Source organism: Theobroma cacao, chromosome 10 (genome assembly GCF_000208745.1).
Source record: "Theobroma cacao cultivar B97-61/B2 chromosome 10, Criollo_cocoa_genome_V2, whole genome shotgun sequence".
NCBI lineage: Eukaryota > Viridiplantae > Streptophyta > Magnoliopsida > Malvales > Malvaceae > Theobroma > Theobroma cacao.
In genome coordinates this window covers 19708799-19727365 of record NC_030859.1, presented here as the reverse complement: position 1 = coordinate 19727365, position 18567 = coordinate 19708799, and the positions used below count along the sequence as shown (strand labels likewise).

At 35.8% G+C, this 18567-nt stretch overlaps 3 protein-coding genes across 5 annotated transcripts; 2 read left to right on the top strand and 1 right to left on the bottom strand.

The window, feature by feature from the left end:
- LOC18587289 (fidgetin-like protein 1) lies at positions 2122–3820 on the top strand. Its single transcript, XM_018128897.1, is given in 2 exon segments — positions 2122–3284; positions 3286–3820. Coding segments are annotated over 2 exon segments (1698 nt in total).
- Positions 4959–8134, bottom strand: LOC18587288 (reactive oxygen species modulator 1). The gene is made up of 3 exons (XM_007011000.2): positions 7949–8134; positions 6698–6735; positions 4959–5263 (listed from the first exon to the last, which is right to left on the bottom strand). Exons 1-3 carry the CDS (start codon positions 8019–8021, stop codon positions 5150–5152), a joined length of 225 nt encoding a protein of 74 aa, XP_007011062.1. The 5' UTR covers positions 8022–8134; the 3' UTR covers positions 4959–5149.
- On the top strand, positions 8945–16945 carry LOC18587287 (F-box protein At3g54460). 3 transcript variants are annotated; one of them, XM_018129463.1, is made up of 9 exons: positions 8945–9561; positions 11169–13787; positions 13887–14100; positions 14187–14474; positions 14565–14624; positions 14714–14844; positions 15529–15643; positions 16053–16200; positions 16495–16945. In XM_018129463.1, exons 1-8 carry the CDS (start codon positions 9092–9094, stop codon positions 16197–16199), a joined length of 4044 nt encoding a protein of 1347 aa, XP_017984952.1. In that variant the 5' UTR covers positions 8945–9091; the 3' UTR covers position 16200; positions 16495–16945. The 3 variants fall into 3 exon arrangements, with proteins under 3 accessions (XP_017984952.1, XP_017984953.1, XP_007011061.1); XM_018129464.1 differs by having other exon boundaries at positions 16424–16509; XM_007010999.2 differs by lacking the exon at positions 8945–9561 and adding an exon at positions 10801–10848.

The window sequence follows — 18567 nt, the reverse complement described above, 5'->3', positions numbered from 1 at the left end:
AATTTAATTTCATATAATATTTCAAAAGTTAATAGTCAAAGTTGAAGCTATTTGATTAAAAAAGTTAATAGAGACAAACAAAATGGGGTGAAGAGAGTAGTATATAATGTATACTAAAAAGGTATAAGTTACGCTAAAAAAACTTTGAATGAGAAAATGAAATTAGAGTTATCATAATGATGATAAATATGTTAGGAAAAGAAAAATCATATACAAACATAAAAAGTAGCCTTTAATATATTTTAGAGTTCGACAAGAAGAATATTTTAATACGATATAAAAACAATTACTATTGTTCATATTTAATTTCATAAATTATTACATTTGGCGACAACATTGATTCAACAATTCTATTAAAAATTATATCACTTCTCAATGATATAAATCATAACCAGATGAGATATTGACTATTTACCAAATATGAGATTGTCACCTTATAGTTTACCGGTCATTTATCAAATACAAGATTACTAATATGTAAGTTTCCGATTTCTTACTAAACATGATGATTTAATAATCAAATCAAACTTAAAATGGATTTTCTCTACCAACTTGACATTTTAATTTAAATTTTGATTCTCTCTAATTTAGTGTTTATTTCTTTTTGTATGCAAACTTACTTATAAAATCATAGGCCAAAATGACTTTAAGGGTAGAAAAAGCACTAAAAGTTACAATCTATAAGTGTTATAAAATGAGAAGAAATCCGACATTGAAGTGGTATACAACACTTCTTCGCATTAGCTTCACTAGGAGAAGACTTCCACAGCTAGGCTTTGAAGTTGCATTTTTAAGCCTTCCCTTGTTAATCCTTGCAACACAATTTTCCTCCCTTCGGCAATCAAGCAAAGCAAAACAAGTGCAAAATCACTTGGAGGATAATCTCTTTTGTGTTCTCCTTCTCCTTGCTAGTCATGCGTTCCTTCTTTTCTCTAAGCAAGTTTGCTCACTTATATCTTCTTTGTTTCTTCTTCAAGCTTTCTCTATGGCTGGGATAATCTAGGATTAAGATATTCTCCATTACTTTTTCCTTGTACGCAAATCTATTATTGTATGAACATATTAATTTGGGTTGATTATTTATTTATTTTGGGTTTTTGATTGGTTTGGGGTGACATAAATGACAAGTGTAATCATGAACTTATTATATTTGATATATAAAATCATATATAAACAATAATATACTTTGGAGTTCGATGAAAAGAATATTTTAACACGATGTAAAAATAATTACAATAGTTCATACTTAATTTCGTAAATCATTATATTTGACGAAAACATTGTTTCATCCAATTCTGTTGAAAAATTATAGCAGTTCTTAATGATATAAATCACAGCCAGGTAAAATACTGACCACTTACCATAAAAGAGATTGCCACCGCATGGTTATTGCTCACTTACCAAATAAAAGAATCCTACCACATAAGTTACCGATTTTTTGTACCAAACATGATGATTTAATGATAAAATCAAACTCAAAATGAATTTTTTCTACCAACTTGACATTTTGCATTAAATTTTGATTCCTTTGAATTTAATTTTTTGTTTTGTATGGAAACTTACTTATGAAATCATAGACCAAAATGACTTGAAGCGTAACAGTTTTAACCTATTAGTATTATAAAAGGAGAAGAAATCCAACTCTGAAGTTGTATTCAACACTTCTCCATATTGATTTCAGTAGGAGAAGACATCCACAGCCACGCTTTGAAGCTGGCTTTTTTAGCCTTCCTTTGTTAAATCCTTGCACACATTTTCTCCTTTTTTCGGCAATCAAGCTAAGTGAAACAAGTGCCAGATTACTTGGAGGATAATCTCTTCTTTGTTCTCCTTCTTGCTAGGCATGTGTTCTTTCTTTTCTCTAAGCCAGTTTACTCACAGATATCTTCTTTGTTTTTTCTTCAAGTTTTTTCTATGGATATATGATAATCTAGGATTAAGATATTCTCTATATTATGCAAATCTATTATTGTATGAACATATTAATTGGGATTGATTTTTTATTTATTTTTTTGGGTTTTTGATTAGTTTGGGGGTAAAATAAAAGTTTAAGTGTCAATCATGAACTTATTATATTTGATACATAAAAACTCTTTTGCAGTTGTTTTGAAAGAAGAAAATATGGATTCTAATGGAAACAATTCATCCACTGAGAAGAAGACCTTGACAAAACAACAAGCATATTCACTTCTCTCATCCCTTTCGTTTTGTGCTGAAAAAAGTCAGGAAGTATTGTCAAAGGTGCAATCTTCTCATGCATCACTGTTGGCATTGGCTTTGGGTACTACTATCTGTCCTTCTAAGGTTGTTCCTTTGTCGAATCAAAGCTGTGTGATTCAATCGGTTGTTTTAGAAGTGTTGGATTCTTTAAGGAAAGCCAAGGGTGTGATCAATGACATAATGGGGTCTAATGCTACATCAAGATCGGGCCAATCTGCTTTGCTTTCACTTATCAATCAACCAAGCCAAGTTCCACCCCCTCTAAGTATTAACCAAGTTGCACTTCCTTACCCCAATATTGTTCCTCAGCAAAATCAAGCTAGGCTTCCTTCTTTTAGTTTAAATAGTTCTCCAATGACTAATGCACTTGGAATTCCTTTTCTCAATTATCTTCATCGACCATACCAAGCTGCTTTGCTTCCCCCAAGTGTTCATTCGCAGAAAAAGGCTGCAATCACCCATCCTTTTAGTATTCCTCAACAAAACCAAGCTACACTTCTTCCTTCTTGTAGTAAAATTGATCCATATCGTATAGATTTTCCTTCTAGCGCACAAACTATGGAATATATACTGAATCTCACCAAGCTAGGAACAAATGTTGCTAGCACATCATCGGCAGTGCCAACAAAAAAGAGAGCCTTGGAAGCGTTATATGGTTCCAACAATAAGCTTCCAGAAAGACTTGAGCATTTGGAGCCTAAGTTGATCAAACGAATTGTGTCTGAGATTATAGATCAAGACACCATTGTCAAGTGGGATGATATTGCAGGGCTTGAGCATGCTAAAAATTGTGTGCATGAAACTGTCTTGTGGCCTATACTAAATCCGAAAATATTTCAAGGTGTCCGTTCAGTAAGAAAAGGAGTTCTCCTCTTTGGTCCACCAGGAACAGGTAAAACAATGATTGGAAAAGCCATAGCGGGAGAAATGAAAGCAACGTTTTTCAACATATCTACTGTTTCATTGGCAAGCAAGTGGCTTGGTGATGGTGAAAAGCTTGTTAGAGCACTCTTTGAGGTTGCTCGTCATTTACAACCTTCTGTTATTTTCCTTGATGAGATAGACTCTCCTCTTTAAGCGATCATCAATCACTGAGCATGAATCCATCAGGCGACTTAAAACACAATTGTTGGTCGAAATGGAAGGCATTGATTCTGGAACTGAGCAAATCATAGTCATTGGAGCAACAAATAAGCCTCAAGATCTTGATGAAGCAGCGCGTAGGCGACTTAGCAAGAGACTCTACATTCCCTTGCCTACTGCTGAAGCTAGATCACACATTGTTCTTAACACAATGGGTAAGGATGGTGGAAACATACTTGAAAAAAAAGACCTTGATCTCATATGCAACGTAACTGATGGATATTCAGGATCAGATATGAAAAACTTAGTCAATGAAGCTATGATGGGTCCAATAAGGGAAGCCATTAAGGAAGCTAACAATGGAAAAGGTATTTGTGAATTGAAGCCAGAGGATTTGAGGCCGGTTTCTCTCAAGGATTTCAAAAATGCTTTGAAAGAAGTGAGGCCTTCTGTTTCCAAGCAAGAACTTGTTGCATATGTTGAATGGAATGCAAAATTTGGGAGCATGTTGGTTTAGGTCCTTTCTACATCCATTTGCAACTTTAAATTTACATTATGTTCTTAGCATCATCGAATAGTTTTCCGGTAGGGAGGGTGCCCATCGGCCATAGCTGATATACCTCTTTATTTCACCCTTTTTAATTTTTTTCATGAAAGTTAGCTTTGTCTGTTTTTCTTTCTCTTAATATGGAGTTTAAAGTTTCTTTTTTCTTTTTCTCATCTCATCAGCCTTGAATTCGATATGACTATGAATAAATATATGAACTAGGTTTTCACATATGAACTAATACAAGACATGTACACAAGACTTAATCATAAACAAACTTGATTGAAGATGGAATCAAATACACTTAACAACTGATCAGTCGATATTAATTAACATTTTCAACTTTGAAGAGAATGACCAATATCATTTGTAATTATGAAACAAACTAAGACACAAACTTAGAACCTTCCAAACCTTGTATGCCACCCCAAAAAACGTTCTCATTTGCAAACCTTTACTTCTGATTTTATCCAATTCTTGGAATTCGATGATGATAAAACTAGTAGAATGCTAGATCTTCGAGGTCTTGCGTTAAACATCGAGTTGCAATCAATCTTTGAAGAAAATGAAGCAAACAAAAGACAACGAGAAGATCTGAGGAAGGAAAACTTCACTGTACAAAATCTGTCTACATAATATTATAGTTTATCTTTAGCTTATAAGAGCAAAGACTTACGTTATGCAAAGCTGGACCCTTAATTGTTTCTGTACAGAAAAAATAAGTTGTACAACCTTTACCAACGGTGCCATGTGATTCTTTGGCAGCCTTTTGAAATCAAAGGATTTTAGCCACACGGAATTTGACATTTGGCATGATTGTGCCACGTGGCAGCTGTCAATAACACTAAGCAGTTCCATCACTAAATTTTCTTTATTAAACCTAATAGACAAAATTAGGCTCTAAATATTACTGAAGCACCTTCTTTTTATTATAAGATTTTCTAATGAATATTAGGACTACCAGGTATATACATGCAATTGCCATCATCTGGGCACAAAAGGTCTTCGGCAAATGTTTCCATTGTTGTCATGATAAGTTTTGACAGAGAAGAAAGGCAGAATAGAGCATTTTCTCTGCAACTTTTGCTCTTATGAGAGAGAAACAAAATAGTAAAGAAAAAAAATTTTATGTCACATTCTCAAATTGAAGTCATATATTTTCAAATTTTCACCCACACCAAGGCTAGAGAGACAGAAACTCAAAGAAAAAACCGAGGCTTATAAACTGTTATACACCTTTCTAAAGCTAACACCATCCTGAGAATACAATCTCAGGGTTTAAACACAACTAAAGAATCGTTAATATGACTTCCCACAATGAATCAAGCTCCCGGCGCCCAAGAAAAGACCAAAAATTGCTGCGCTGCCTAGAGTGGTCTGCCCAATATATCTAATCTTCAGCATTCCTGGAACCTGCACAGTTCCAACATATGAATAATGACATGCAAGAATAAATTCTGCATGCATAAATGGATACATACATAAAGGATGACACCACCCTCAACTCGTCAATCTTTTAGAATTTCGACAAATGAGTGGGAATTCACTAAATGTGCCAATGCCATCCTTAGAAATTCAAATTATGGAGTGGCGTTATTATGCTACTGAAGGACAGTTCTTTTCCCCAACCACCGTGACCCTAGATCACTAATGAGCCATATGACTGTTGGGAAGGGTGAAGTAGATGAAACCAATGAAAAAGAAGTAATGTTCTTACGATTGTTTTGCTTAGAAGAAAAGCAAGTTTTCTTTCAAATAAAGATGCTACTATGGAAGAAAACAATTTCAATCATGCATATGTCTAGAATTCTTCTATCAATCCCCGCACAGGAAACAGCTAAAACCCTGAGCTTTACTCTAAATGTAAACCATCTTCAAAATCTACTCAAAATCATATCAAACCACCCCCAACCCACAATTTAACGAAAATGGCCCCTGTAACTCAAATTAATAGATTGCTGTCTTATTTAATAACTTTAAAAGATTGCTGTCTTATTTACAAATTTTAAATTCTTAAATCCTCAGGTTATATGTGACAAAAATCTAATGTTAGAAAAAGAAAATATAGGCCCATCCAATAATCTGGCCTATTCCAAATACAATATAATTACCAAAATACTCATCTGTAAATTAGGCAACTCAGTTCATTTTTTTTTTGAAAAGAAAAAGAACCCACATTAAAAACAAGAGTGAAATTTCCCCTTATCAGCAGTGAAGAAGCCGAAGACTTCCAAGGTGGAAGAAGTGCAGAAAGGGTAGGAAAAGCTATAGTGTCAGCTCATACACAAATGCTTACAGTTAGAATAAAGCGCAATGGTAATCAGTATATGACACCTAGGCAACTCAGTCATATTTAACCTCTAAACAAATAAGCTAAGCCTTAACCCTAAATAGTTGGAGTTGATAGTACCAGTTTCGGTCTTCATTACTCCCCTTTCATTCCTTCTATGTGTATGAAATCATTTGTAATTCCTCAATAATCAACGAGATGCCATATGAAGATAACACTGTTTAATTCTAGAGTCTAAGTTAATGGACCTCCCTCAATTCACATGAAGAACAACTTAATCAGAATTGAGAGCAAACCAACAATGCCAAAGGCAATAGAATTTGAAACTGTTGACAAACTCATTTTTATTCTAACCACCTCTGTTACCATGGAAGAAGTAAAAACAGCAAGACAGAGCATATCTCTTAGTCAGGTTTAGAGAAATATCGACCATATACGCATAGAAGTTTCATCACTTTTTGTAAATAACTTGGTAAGTTACACACAATGATTAAAAAAGCCAACAAAGAATCAACATGGTTTCATCTTTTAAAAGAAAAGTAAATAATGGACTTTACCTTATATCTAATAGCCTCATAAGTCCCATAAACAGCACCTGCACAAACACAAGTACATAAATTAAGTTTATTTACAATCCCAGATATGAAAAACAGAAGTAGAGCTGTGTATCAAAATACAATGCATCCAAATATTAACAAAATTGTGTCAAAACTGACTGATCCAGGAAAAGAATACTGCACATTATCCTCAAACAGTACCTCTTTAGACATAAAAATGGAACATTGTTATATTAAAAAGAGTAATCTGAACCCCGCCCCCCCCCCCAATCATTCATCCTGATCTTTCTATCCTCTTTAGAGATTCACAGGAGACTACCCTTGAATAATGCCAAATATACTCAAGTAAAAAAAATAGTGCCCCATGTAAATAATACATATATTCATTACATATGGCACAGTTCTAAACCCTAAACAACAAACACACATACTAACCAATTTTTGTCTTTTAATTATGTTCTTAATTTACTCCTGCTTATACTGAGGGGACAGGTCAAGCCACATAAACTCCATATAGAGTTTCAATATATCACCTCTATCTCTGTCTCAGACACTTTAACTACTGATTGAACCATACTTTCTACGAACTAGATTCTTCACCACTTAGTCTTAACTACTCAACAACAACATTCAACAAGGCAACTAATTTTCTAATTTTATCAATTATTAGCAAAGCATAAAGTTGAAACCTTATAACAAATAAAAAAAATCAACCATGTAAAAGAAAAAATCAAAACAAGGACTTAGCTAACCGAAAATTGAAGTACAACGTTTTCTTGGTTTGGTAACAAACAAAAAAAATAAGTTAAGAAAGAAGCAATTTTTACATTAGTACCAAATTAACACCTTGAATATCAGCCTTTATTTATTTATTTTCTCTTTTCTAGGGAAAGAATAGTAAGAGTAATACTAAAAAAGAATAATTTTCTTTGCAAATTATCAATGATAGAAAATAGAATCAGACAAATCTATAATCCAAAAAAGCCAAAAAATACTATGAAAATAATAATTATTTGTTCAAAAACCCTAAAGTTCAGAAATTTATATATATTTCAGTTCCAGAATCACTAAATTAAACAAACAAAAGATAATTTCATGATTACGGAAATATTTTAAAAAAAGATAGTAATAATTATTACTGTTAATCTAATTGAAACAAATTTAACATTGTTTTTTTCTATTTTTCAGTAACTAAAAACAGAGCAATGAGGTTTAGGGTTTTATCGAGTAATGGAAGAATAGGAAACTTACCGACGGCACCGCCAACAGCACCTCCGACGGCGGCACCGGCAGTGACGCGAGCCAAGCAGCTGTCTCTTGCCATGTCAGTATCAGGTCTTCCTTGTTCTTCGTTAAGTTAAGTTCTCTTAGGTTTTGTGAGTTCGGTTGGGCTTTGTTTTGTATGAATTTTGTCAAGTGCTTTTACTTTTTAAATAGTTTTGGGTTTTTTTTTAAGGTCAAATATTTATATGTACTCAAAAAAACTTAAACGTCATTTTTTAAACAGATATATATAAAATTTAAGGATAAAATTTACTTATATTTTCTGTTTATTTATTTTTTATTTTTTACTAATATTAGATCGATTAATAATTTTTGACAGATAAATTTGTTGTCATATAACATTATGAATTTCACTCAATAAAATTATCAAAATATTTTTAATTTTAAAAATTAATTTAATTTTTTATATTTACAGATATTTTATAATTTTATTAAAAATTAACAGTTTAAACCTTTATAAAAACAAAATTTATCCATAAAATATATGTAAAAGCAAAAAAAAAAACATAATATTTAAATAAAATTTTAAAGTATTTAAAAATTTAAATAAATAAATATTTTTTTAATATATTCAATAAAATTTATATACGTTTAATTAAACGTAATAAAAATAAAAAAATTATATAAAATTTTAAATTATTTAAAGAAAAATAAATTCCCTTCTATGCAATTTTCAAGATCACCTGATTTCACAATCACGTGTTAATTTTGGTTTGACCGTTCAAGCCGTTGGATCTATGAAACCCAGCAAACCTCAATCAAATCCACGGGCTCAAACTGGAAAGTGAAAAACCATCGAAAAACAAAAACCAAAGCATAAAGCTAGAACATTGACAATAACAACCAACGGGCAACGGTGATGAAAACAACCGATACCAACATTAAACCCTACACCTTTAAGCACCATAATAAAACCCCTGGACCCACCTCAGCTCACCCAATCTGAAGTCTAAACAAACTCCTCCTCTCCAAAAAAAAAACCGCCTCCAGACAAAGTCTTTCCTTCTTCGTCTTCGATCTTTCTTTCTCCTTACGCAAGGAGAAAAATCCAATGAAACCTTAAAATTTAAATTCCAATTTAAAACCCTAAAAGATTCGAAGCTGCATCCAATGGACGAGACCGTACCCGATCACAAACTCTGTGGTTACCTTTGTACGGTCCTCGCGGTTCCTTCCCAATCCGTTACCACGACCATCCCCTTCTCCACTCCTTGCCACCTCACCACCGACGACGACGGCAACATTTGCTTCCGGTCCCAAAACGGCGTCGTTCTTTCCGTGATACGAAACGGCCACGCTTCGAATCACGATAATGCGGGGAGCTCGAGGAAGAAAGGTGGGAGGAGGAGGATTGGGATGGTGAATGGGAGTATGAGTGTGGTGCACCAGTTTCATGCATTGGTGGCTCATAAGTGCGTGAAGATCTACGCGAGGGTTCTGAGAGTGGAGGAGAGTGGAGAGGAGGAGGAGGAGGCGAGGGCGGTCGTGCTTGTGGATGTTTATTTGCCGATTGAGCTATGGGCCGGTTGGCAGTTTCCTCGGTCCGGTTCGGTTGCTGGTTCCTTGTTTAGGCACTTAAGGTATTTTCGTTTTCAATTCTTTTTAAAAGCAAGTTTATTAATTTAGTAGCAATGTAGATGCTGTTAGTCTTAAATAGCAGTGTTTTGGAATAATTAAAGATTAAAATTTATGGATGATTTTACTTTTCTAAGGAGGAGTATGACTACGTATGAATGCGTATTTAATTATTTGCTCCTTTTTAATCAAGTATAGAATTCTCTTTTAACTTTTTTTTAGCTACTTTTAACAAAGTAAAAAACCAAAACAAAGTGAAAAGCAACAAGCAAGACCAGCCAGGCAGAACCTTTTAATATAGCTGCAAGATCGGCTGTTCTGTATTTGTGAAATTGTTAGGAAACTGCTTTCACAATGAGTTTTACCGGAAGTTAGGATCAGAGTTACCAGAATTCACCAAACCCTTATGATTTACTAATTGGTTTGCATGATTGCATTCGTGGATTGTTTGTGATCTGGAATGGTGAAACATGCGATCCAATCACAAATATCAAGAAAACGAATGAAAGAAGAAATCTCTAGAAGGAAAAGGTAGAGGAACCAAGGAAGACTGCAATGATAGTCTGAAATTGTAGTGTCTTTTGGGAAGGAAGAAGATGGTGCTGTCAGCAACAAGTGTGAGGGAAGAGAAGTAGTGCAAAGTAACCTAGGGCTTTTAACTTTTTAACCAACTGTGAATTAAAAGAATCTTTATGTTTTTAACTTTTCAAACAGAGGGTAATTGAGAGATTTTAATGTTTTAAACTTTTTACTAACAGGAATTCAGAGGATTTTAAAATTAACTAAAAAGCAACTTAGGCTAAAATACACACCTATTAAGTGAATTAAAGAATACCACCCTCATTGTACCATATTTTAGATAAGTGACATATTGCAATCCAGTTGTGAACCATATTAATCCACATTCCAAGTAACTCTAGTTAGGATGCTAGAGTCTTGTTGTGGATGCTGGATTGCAATTTTATAAGTTAAAGTTCATTGAATGATTATGACAAGGAAATTGAAGATAGTGATGATGCTGATGTATGCAAGTTAGAATTGGAATAAAAGCTCCTCTTTATATCGTTCATTGGTTCTAATGAGATGATATTGTGCTAGCTTGCTTGACTGTTATTATTTAGGAATTGGGATTATTTTTTCACCCTTATTCTCAATTGCGAGTTGCATTTGTGCACCATTGAATTACAAGTGCTCAATCTCACATTTGTTCTATTGGTTAACTGCAACATTCCTTTTATACCAATCTGTGGCTGAAGAGGAATGGCTATAAACTGACAGATATCTGAATTGAGGTAGGTCATATCGTTTATTTTAAACGTTAATTCTAGAATTTCTTGAACAGGAAACCTTTTTTGTTTTGTACTTTTTGCGAGCAAAGCAAACAACATCGCTGAATGGGTAGTTTCCTACTGTGTATAACAATTTTTTATTTGCATGGTTTTCTCAACAAACTAGTGTTGTTTTTATGCACGAAGAAACTAAATTTTAATTGTGGATGCATTGTGCAAGTAGCTTTTTTGTTGTAGATTTCACAAGTTAAATAGGTTATTTTCCCCTTAAATTTGCATCAATATTTCCTTTATCCCCCCTCTAAAGTAGTTTGCTTTTTCAGCTGTGATTGGAAGGAGAGAAGTTTGATGCTCAATAATGGAACAGAGTTTGGTATGGATGCTCATGGAAATGTAAGGAGCATCTGGAGTGTTTCTGATTGCCATGTTCTAGGATGCAAGTTGCATTGTAATGGCGTCGACCCTTCTAATAAAAGGCTATATGAGCTTCATGACATATTTAAGAGCTTGCCTAGTGTAATAAATAAGGGAATGACTGATTCTTCTAGAGTACAACCAGCTGAGGACACTCATACTTCTGGCATTTGGGACTTAGCTGATGATATCCTGATTAATATTCTAGCCACACTTGACCCTATGGGTCTTACCAGGGTAGCAGCAACCTGTCGTCATCTAAGGTCTTTGGCTGCATTGATAATGCCATGTATGAAACTTAAACTTTTCCCTCATCAGCAGGCAGCAGTTGAATGGATGTTAAGACGTGAGCGGAGTGCTGAGTTTTTACGTCATCCTTTGTTCATGGAACTTTCAACAGAAGATGGGTTTTCCTTCTATGTTAATAGTGTTTCTGGCAGTATAGTTACTGGCATGGCTCCTACTATCAGAGATTTTCGTGGAGGAATGTTCTGTGATGAACCTGGCTTGGGCAAGACTATAACTGCTCTTTCACTTATTCTGAAAACGCAAGGAACCATGGCTGATCCACCAGAGGGTGTTCAAATAATCTGGTGCACACACAATAGTAATGATAAATGTGGTTATTATGAGCTTAGAGGCGATGAATTCACCTGCAATAATATGATTTTGGGTAAAAGGACTCTAAGTCAGAATGCCCTCAGGGTACAATCATCTTTAGGAAAGTTTAGTCTCAAGGAGGAAACAAATCATTCTTTGCTTAAAAGGGCCAGGTTGATGGATCCAGGTGAGAGAAGTGCAGAATTTAATGATTCTTGTTTTGAAAGAAGAATCAATTCACCATCAGCTTCATACTTTGAGCCAGTAACATGGGTGGTTCGATCCCCAAGGAATTTGGGTCACATCAGGAAAAATCTTCTTTATGCTTATGATGGATTGTCTGCTTCATGTAAGGGAAAAGCAGTTGAGAAGAATGCACATATAAGGAATGGATCAAGACATGTCTATTGGGGAAAGCAAGTTGGTGTATCCTATGGAGCATTAGATGGTTGCATGAGGCCTGGGAAGGCTACTGCTGGTTGTACCATGTGTAATGAAACTTGGGTTCAGTGTGATGCCTGTCACAAGTGGAGGAAACTTGCAGACTCAAGTATAGCTGATGCTAAGGTAGCATGGTTTTGTAGCATGAACACTGACCCTGCTTATCAGAGCTGTACTGATCCAGAAGAAGCATGGGATAATCATGAGTCCATAACATACCTGCCGGGATTTTTCACCAAAGGAACAGCTGGTGGAAAGGAGGAAAATGTGTCATTTTTCATCAGTGTGCTCAAGGAGCACTATGCTGTGATAAATTCTAAAACAAAGAAAGCCTTAATTTGGTTAGCTAAACTTTCTCCGGAGAGGCTTTTTGAGATGGAAACAGTTGGTTTGTCAAGTCCAATATTAGGTACTGGTGTCGCTGAAGATGCACTTGGGTTCCATAAGATATTCCAAGCATTTGGTCTTATAAAGAGGGTAGAAAAGGGATTTTGTAGGTGGTATTATCCACGGACTCTTGAGAACTTGGCATTTGATTTGGCTGCTCTTAGAATTGCTCTCTGTGAGCCATTAGATTCTGTCAGGTTATATTTATCAAGAGCAACATTAGTTGTTGTTCCATCAAATCTAGTTGATCATTGGAAAACACAAATCCAGAAACATGTAAGGCCTGGTCAGTTGCAGCTTTATGTCTGGACTGATCAAAGAAAGCCTCCAGTTCACAGTCTGGCTTGGGACTATGACATTGTTATTACTACTTTTAACCGTTTAAGTGCTGAGTGGGGTCCCCGTAAGAGAAGTGCACTGATGCAAGTGCATTGGCTTAGGGTCATCCTAGATGAAGGGCACACCCTTGGCTCAAGTCTTAATTTAACCAACAAATTGCAAATGGCCATTTCATTGACTGCTTCTAGTCGTTGGTTGCTAACAGGAACGCCCACTCCGAACACACCCAATAGTCAACTGTCACATCTTCAACCATTGCTTAAGTTCCTTCATGAGGAAGCTTATGGTCAGAACCAAAAGTCATGGGAGGCTGGCATTCTTAAGCCATTTGAAGCCAAGATGGAAGAGGGTCGGTCACGTTTATTGCAGTTGCTCCATAGATGCATGATTAGTGCAAGAAAGATAGATTTGCAAACTATTCCTCCGTGCATCAAGAAGGTGACATTTGTAAAATTCACTGATGAACATGCAAGAAGTTACAATGAATTGGTAGTTACAGTCCGGCGCAATATTCTAATGGCTGACTGGAATGATCCTTCTCACGTTGAAAGTTTACTGAATCCGAAGCAGTGGAAGTTTCGAAGCACAACAATCAGAAATGTCAGGCTGTCTTGTTGTGTGGCTGGGCATATAAAAGTAACAGAAGCTGGTGAAGATATACAAGAAACAATGGATATTTTAGTTGAAAATGGTCTGGATCCTTTGTCAGAAGAATATGCTTTTATTAAATATAACCTCCTTTATGGTGGTAATTGTCAGAGGTAATAATTTGCTTTTGAGTTTCTTTCTGGCATTTGTTTCAGCCTTTTCCTAGAAGATATTCAGATGAAAGGTTTATGTCTATTTGTCTTCTGATATAGATGCAATGAATGGTGCCGTCTACCAGTTGTCACCCCATGTAGGCATCTTTTGTGCCTTGATTGTGTTGGTTTGGACAGCAAAGTGTGTACCCTACCTGGCTGTGGTCGCTTATATGAGATGCAGACTCCAGAAACATTAGCACGCCCAGAAAATCCAAATCCCAAGTGGCCTGTCCCAAAAGATCTTATTGAGTTACAACCTTCATATAAACAGGTTGGTTGGTTCTTGATTTTATCATTTTGTATTTTAATTTTTAAGCTATATGGATAATTACAAATACACACTTTTGTGGTTCTTAGGATGACTGGAATCCTGATTGGCAATCGACCACTAGCAGTAAAGTTGCTTATCTTGTGGAGAGGCTGAAGGCATTGCAGGAGGTTAATAAAGAGATCCGTTGCTCCATGGATGAGGACAATGATGCCAAGCACATTGATAAGTTACTTTGGCCATCACAGAGGAGCAATATGGGTGTGCCTTTGCTGCAGAATTGTTCTAGACATGGCAAGGAGTCATACAAGACACTTCCACAGAAAGTTCTAATATTTTCTCAATTTCTTGAGCATATACATGTTATCGAGCAGCAGGTAGATGTAATTTGCCTTTAATTAGGCATGAGTGCCCCTTGTTATTTTTCTTTTACAAATGATAGATGGATGGCTTTTTTTCTTTGGCAGCTGACTTTTGCTGGTATCAAGTTTGCTGGAATGTATAGTCCAATGCATTCTAGCAACAAGGTACTTGTCTTCTCTTATCCTTTTTTTAACTTCTATTTTTGTTTTCCTGTTTGTGCAATCCTTAAGTTAATTAATTTCCACTTATTCAGATGAAGTCGCTGGCCATGTTCCAGTATGATGATAGCTGCATGGCTCTTTTGATGGATGGAAGTGCTGCTTTGGGTCTTGATTTGAGTTTTGTTACTCATGTGTTTTTGATGGAGCCAATCTGGGACAGAAGGTAATTTTAGCTAACTCCTATCCTCAAATATTTTTTGGGTTCCCACCAACAAAGCTTATGCATTAGTTTTGTTCTTCCAAACAAATACTATTTGCTGCATTTTCTTTCTTTAATTTTTTTTTTTAAGTAAAAGGGGCCAGTAAGGTATGGCTGATTGTGGCAACCCATCCTGGGTATAACCATTACCATCAACTGCTAAGGAATCAATGCTAGGATAGGCTTAGACAGAGAGCCTGTGGAAAATGAACGATTATGGCCTTCTGCAAGGGCCATAAGTGCTCTGTAAAGGGTTAAGCCACAGCCTTACTCCTACCTCACTGAGGTACGACAGTGGACAAACTGGTTTTGTGTCCACCATCCACTGTTGTATGGCTCAAACCTTGACCATCTGGCTACCAAACCACTTGGAAGCATTCTTCACACTATGCCACACTGAGCCATAATCTGTCCCCAACCTCACTGAGGGTACAGTAGTACGGAAACTGATGTCTCAAGATTAATGGGCATGAGTCTTGTGCTTCACCATCCACTGTTGCAAGCTTGTGCCCTGATCTTCTGGTCAGAAAATCACTTTAGAAATATGTTTTACCATAATGCCACACCTTTTGCTTCCTTTTTTCATGTATGAAAAAATATATTTATTATCTACTGATGGCATTGTTTTACCGGTTGAAACCTTATCAGCATGGAGGAACAAGTCATTAGCCGTGCACATCGGATGGGTGCTACTCGTCCAATTCATGTGGAGACATTAGCCATGAGTGGTACAATTGAAGAGCAAATGTTGGAATTCTTACAGGTGTGGCTCTTGCTCTAACTTCCCTTGTCAAGACAATGACTTGATAATTTATCGCAATATTATTGTGCACTATACAGTTGTAGCGTGAGAATGCCATTGCAGTAAATATTTACCTGTGGCCCAAGCTAAGTTGATCTCCTTGTGAGTTTGTTTGTGTTGGTGGGTCCATGAGAGAGAGAGTCCGGGGCCCTTTTAGTAGTTGTGTATGTTGTTTGATTTTAGTGGCCACTAGTATTCTCTGTTGTTTTAAAATTTTAATCTGGAGGATCATCTATGTCTGGATTCTGTGAGGGTCTTTGACTTTTATGTACCTCCTTTATGTGTGTGTGTGAAATTCCTCTTAGCTAATTCTAGAATTATCCTGAGTTCAATTCAATCTTTAACAAACCCTCTGTTTGCTTCTTTTCAGGATGCTGATGCATGTAGGAAATTTTTGAAAGAAGAGTCTCAGAGACCTGACCGTGAAGGATCACGCACTCGTCGGACACTTCATGACTTTGCTGAGAGCAATTATTTGGCTCGACTTAGCTTTGTGCATAGAAATTCGGTGTCATAAGGTTTGTGCATTTATATTAATATATCATGCAATTTCAGCCTTTGCTTTTCTTGGTTTACATAGCTCCTATTACTCGAAACAACAAGAGTTTCTGCTAACATGGTGGCAATTCTTTTTCTTTCTGTTTACTTCAATTCCAATTAAAAGAAATTAATGCTTCGCTCAGTTTTGCAAATCCTTCATTCTCATTTTAATCTTGAAAATTTTGCTGTCTCAGCCTATAGGAGATGTTCTTTAACTATTGTGGGAGATGAAACATGTTTGAACTGAATTTTGTGGCTTCAACTATGTCCAGGGTTGTTCTTCAAAAAGGTTAACGAGGGCATCTTTTAAATACATGACCATCAGCTTCAATTCAACTTCAGGACACGACTTGGTGATGTTTCCCGTGACCGTTCTACAAGTTTAATGCGGCTTTTTCGTACAACATGAATCGATCTTACAGTGCAAAGAAGCATATTAAGAAGCAGATACCACAGCAGAATTCATTGCAATTGTACTTAGGAAAAGATTAGATTGAATTTTTGGTTAGGCAAAACATGCTAAAATTAACCATGTTCATTTTGTAGGTTTAATACCTCCCTGAATGCTGCTAATTCCCAGAGATCAAATACGATCATTTGTTCAGCTTGTTAATGCACTAGGTTGTTTTAGGTAATTTTTTGTGTATAATTTAACTCTGGGAAATAAGATTGAATTGTGGCACATTATTTTTTAAGTTAATCTCAATGCTCCCTTTGTTGCTATATCAACTTTTAACATTTGCATTCCCATATGTAATATCAATTCCAATATTTCTAAGTTTGTTTCTATACTCAAACATTCTATTATGATATCATCTACCCATCTTCCTTTCTATCATGCACTGTCGGTTTATTTCCCTGTTATTCCTTAATTATTTTTCTTGGCTTTTCTGAGGGAAATTCAGTAACCCTTCTGTGCCAAAAGCGGAAGCACAATGGGTACAGGGGCTGATTGGTACTAAATTGGAAAAAAATGACTGGATAGAGTGGCTGATTGGGTACTTTGACTATACATTTATATTACTTAAAAGATGTAATATTCATATAAATTCATGAATAAATAGATTCATATATGCATTAACAACGGATCACATTTATTTAAATTCATGAATAATTAGGTTAATGAATATGGTATTAACTTCAAATTTAATATCTGTATACATCCTTATCCTGTAACTTATGTATATAATGTACTCTGATTAATGCTTCACTTAACAAATTTGTTAAGCTCTCATAGCAAGGAAAAAGGGCTTTTCTTGGCTCTGTCAATGGCAGCAGATAAAGTTCCTGCAAACTTAATCCCAGGCACAACATACTTAGATAACGGCCTGTTTCACATCAATTCTGCTGCTCTACTCTCGGTGAAGCTAACAACGACGAACTACAGTGGTTGGCGAGCACAGTTTCGAGGCTCTCCTCCGTGGCTATGGTCTTATAGGCTATGTCGATGGCTCCAAGCCGTGTCCTCCTCCACTCCCAAGTTAGAAGATGTGCTCAGGCTCGAGAGATACAGACTATGAGCTATGGAATCGCCAAGACGAGCTCTTGTTACTAGCCATGTTAACTTCTTTATCATTAGAATGGTTGCCTCGCGTTGCCTAGGTGAAGACTCTGCAAAGGAAGCTTGGGATAAGATTTCAAGTCTTTACAAAACTTCATGCAACGGTGTACTGGAAAGCAGGACAATTGTTGTCAAACGGAACCGGAGGCTTATAGGCAGATACTCGTGACCCTAATTTGTTTTTTTGAAACTGTTTAGCATTTTCTAATTAGAATTTGCCTATTTCATTTGATCTCTTGTCCCAACGCTAGTAACTAAAACTCTAAATAGTCTCTCTGTTCTGAAGGCAAATATGTAAGTCTCTAATGAAAGATGGGATCCAAGCTCTTATGTGCAATCTTTTCATTCATATGCTCAGGTTTCTTCTTCACAAGTTACAAGTCCATTGACAACCATAAGTTTATTTTTTTGTTAGGAAAACGGAAATTCAAACTCTAAATTTAAGTTCAAAGTCATACACTAATTATTGAACCAAATGCTCGTTGTGTGAATATAGAGAATGCTATTGATTCACGATCAAAGATTCCGGTCTTGATGAAAAAGAACAATGGGCACCATTTTAGGGAATTTCTAGACTTCCTCCCTGGAAAGGTTGTCCGTTTGGGTTGTAGCAGTGGACTCCCTTATGTCGTCAAAGTGTTCATCCTAAGCGTGGGGACAATGAATTAAGAGAGAATTAGGTTATTAGCATTTGCAAGCCACATTCTAAAGAATTAAGAGACAATGAATTAAAAAGCTTGAAATTGAAGAAGCGACTGATAGAATTCCACATTTGAATGAATTG